This window comes from Manis javanica, chromosome 11 (genome assembly GCF_040802235.1).
Source record: "Manis javanica isolate MJ-LG chromosome 11, MJ_LKY, whole genome shotgun sequence".
Classification (NCBI taxonomy): domain Eukaryota; kingdom Metazoa; phylum Chordata; class Mammalia; order Pholidota; family Manidae; genus Manis; species Manis javanica.
The window spans coordinates 24,850,938-24,853,217 of record NC_133166.1 but is presented as its reverse complement, the minus strand read 5'-3'; the positions used below and the strand labels follow the sequence as shown (position 1 = coordinate 24,853,217).

General features: G+C 36.1%; 1 protein-coding gene across 1 annotated transcript; it reads left to right on the top strand.

Moving 5' to 3' along the window:
* Positions 1 to 256: 256 nt before the first annotated feature.
* LOC108383668 (olfactory receptor 52D1-like) lies at positions 257 to 1,201 on the top strand. The gene has a single exon (XM_017640270.3). It carries the CDS (start codon positions 257 to 259, stop codon positions 1,199 to 1,201), a length of 945 nt encoding a protein of 314 aa, XP_017495759.3.
* Positions 1,202 to 2,280: the final 1,079 nt, after the last annotated feature.

Genomic DNA, 2,280 nt, shown 5'->3' with positions numbered 1-2,280 from the left:
TTTAGGTCCTGTTCTTTCTTTTCCGTAGGGTAGAGTCCTCTCTCTCTTTCACCTTTTGAATTTTGAGATTAAAACAAATATTACTGGCCAATTCCCCATTCCTTCTCATCATACCAGAATCTAGTGGAAAATTTCCTACTACTGATTGTTGCCAAATAAGTGTCACATACTGTCGGTACAAACAGAGACTATTTTTATGCTCAATCTATTGAACTTTGACAATATGTAGGTTAGAGCAAGTTTAATGACTCTGAAAATGTTAGCTCAAAATAGAACCAGTTTGAACCCAACTACTTTCCTCCTCCTTGGAATCCCAGGGTTGGAAACTGCTCATGTCTGGATCTCCATCCCTTTTTTCCTGGTCTACCTACTGGCCCTGATGGGGAATTTTGTACTTATATTCATTATCAAGATGGACTCCAGTCTTCATGAACCCATGTATCTCTTCCTCTGCATGCTCTCTGTGAATGACTTGATGCTTAGCACCACTGCCCTTCCTAAGATCCTGAGCCTCTTCTGGTTCAATGACAGAGAAATCAGCTTTAAAGCTTGCCTTACCCAGCTATTCTTTATCCACTCTCTGTCCACCATGGAGTCAGGATTCCTGTTGGCCATGGCCTTTGACCGGTATGTGGCCATCTGCAACCCTCTGAGGCACTCCACGATCCTCACACATGGAGTGATTATGGCTTTGAGTTTGGCCATTGTCCTACGTGGAATTATCCTGCTGTTTCCTCATCCTTTCTTACTGATGAGACTTCCCTACTGTAAGACCAATGTCATTGCCCACACCTACTGTGAATTTATGGCCCTGATCAAACTGGCATGTGCCAATACCAAGATCCATAGATTCTATGGCTTAATTCTTGCCTTCCTTACTGGTGGGTTGGACTTCATATTGATAATCTGCTCTTATATTCTCATTCTTCATGCTGTATTTCATCTCCCATCAAAGAAGGCTAAACTCAAGACCTTGAGCACATGTGGCTCCCATGTTTGGGTCATGTTAGTGTTGTACATACCTGCCTTTTTCTCCTTTATCACCCACAGATTTGGTCATAACATAGCTCTACACATCCACATCTTTATAGCTAATGTTTATCTTCTTATCCCTCCTATGATGAATCCTATCATCTATGGTGTCAAAACCGAAAATATCTGGGGGAAGTTTCTTAAAGTCTTCACAAATACGTATGTCTGATTTTGTAGGGTATTTTAATTAACCAACAAGACAGATGATATCATGGAACCACGACTTTGTTATATTCAAGTAAATCAACATTACCAAGAAGACAGAAACTTTCCAGGTGAACACTGGGTTGTATTTACTTTAAAAAATTGTATGGTTAATATATGGAGTAGAATAGGTCCTGGCAATTTTACACTGTTTTGTGAAAGACATTGATATTTTCAATATGTGGTCATGCTTAATTGTGTCTGCCCAGCACCTACAATCAAGTTCAACATACATAAGTTACTTAGTGTACCTTCTTTAATAACACCTGTTCACTTATTCTATCATTTCTTATCACAGACACACACATATTGGAGTTACTTATTCACAGGTATCAGTGCAAGATTATAGAGAGGTAACATTTTTTTCTCTTTGTAGCAGTTAATGATCCAGGAGTTGAAAGTAGAATACTCAAGAACAAAGATTATATCTGAATTTTTAAAATTTTCTTTCATTTTAAAGAAACTAGGACTATAATTGAGATTTAGGTCATCATGTATTCTTTTTTGTTTCATTTCAATTTATCTTATAGTCTTAATTTTGTATAACTAATGTAGAGGTTTTATATGTTCAGATGTCTCACAGGTAAAATTTAGAAGCTGTTTTGCTTCAAGAATAACATGTATTTAGAAATTTTTAGTTTGGAAAAAAATATGAAACCAATGAAAAGGAATAGAAATAGAAAACTACAGTGGTAAGAAAATGTATAATGATATACTGAAAATCTGCATACAGTTTTCCTATCCAACTAGGATATTCTTCATCAACATAACTCTTTAAGAACTGGGGGTTAATTTTGAGGAGAAATGCAGCATCCAGTATTAAATTGGCTTTATATGATATAGATCATCTCAGTTTACCCAGTGACAATGACTATATATTTTTTCTTACTCTGTGATTGGAATAATTAAAAATTTGAATAGCACCAAAAGGTTAAAGGAAGAAAAATGTTTTAAAGTGTAAATCCAGTATACTAACAAAAACACCATGGACATTTTGTTAGTCTTCCTTTCATGGAGCTTCATGGTTTGGAGTATATCTGAATT

Coding starts and splice junctions, on each gene's coding strand:
- LOC108383668 (XM_017640270.3), top strand. CDS start 257: ATGTTAGCTCAAAATAGAACCAGTTTGAACCCAACTACTTTCCTCCTC.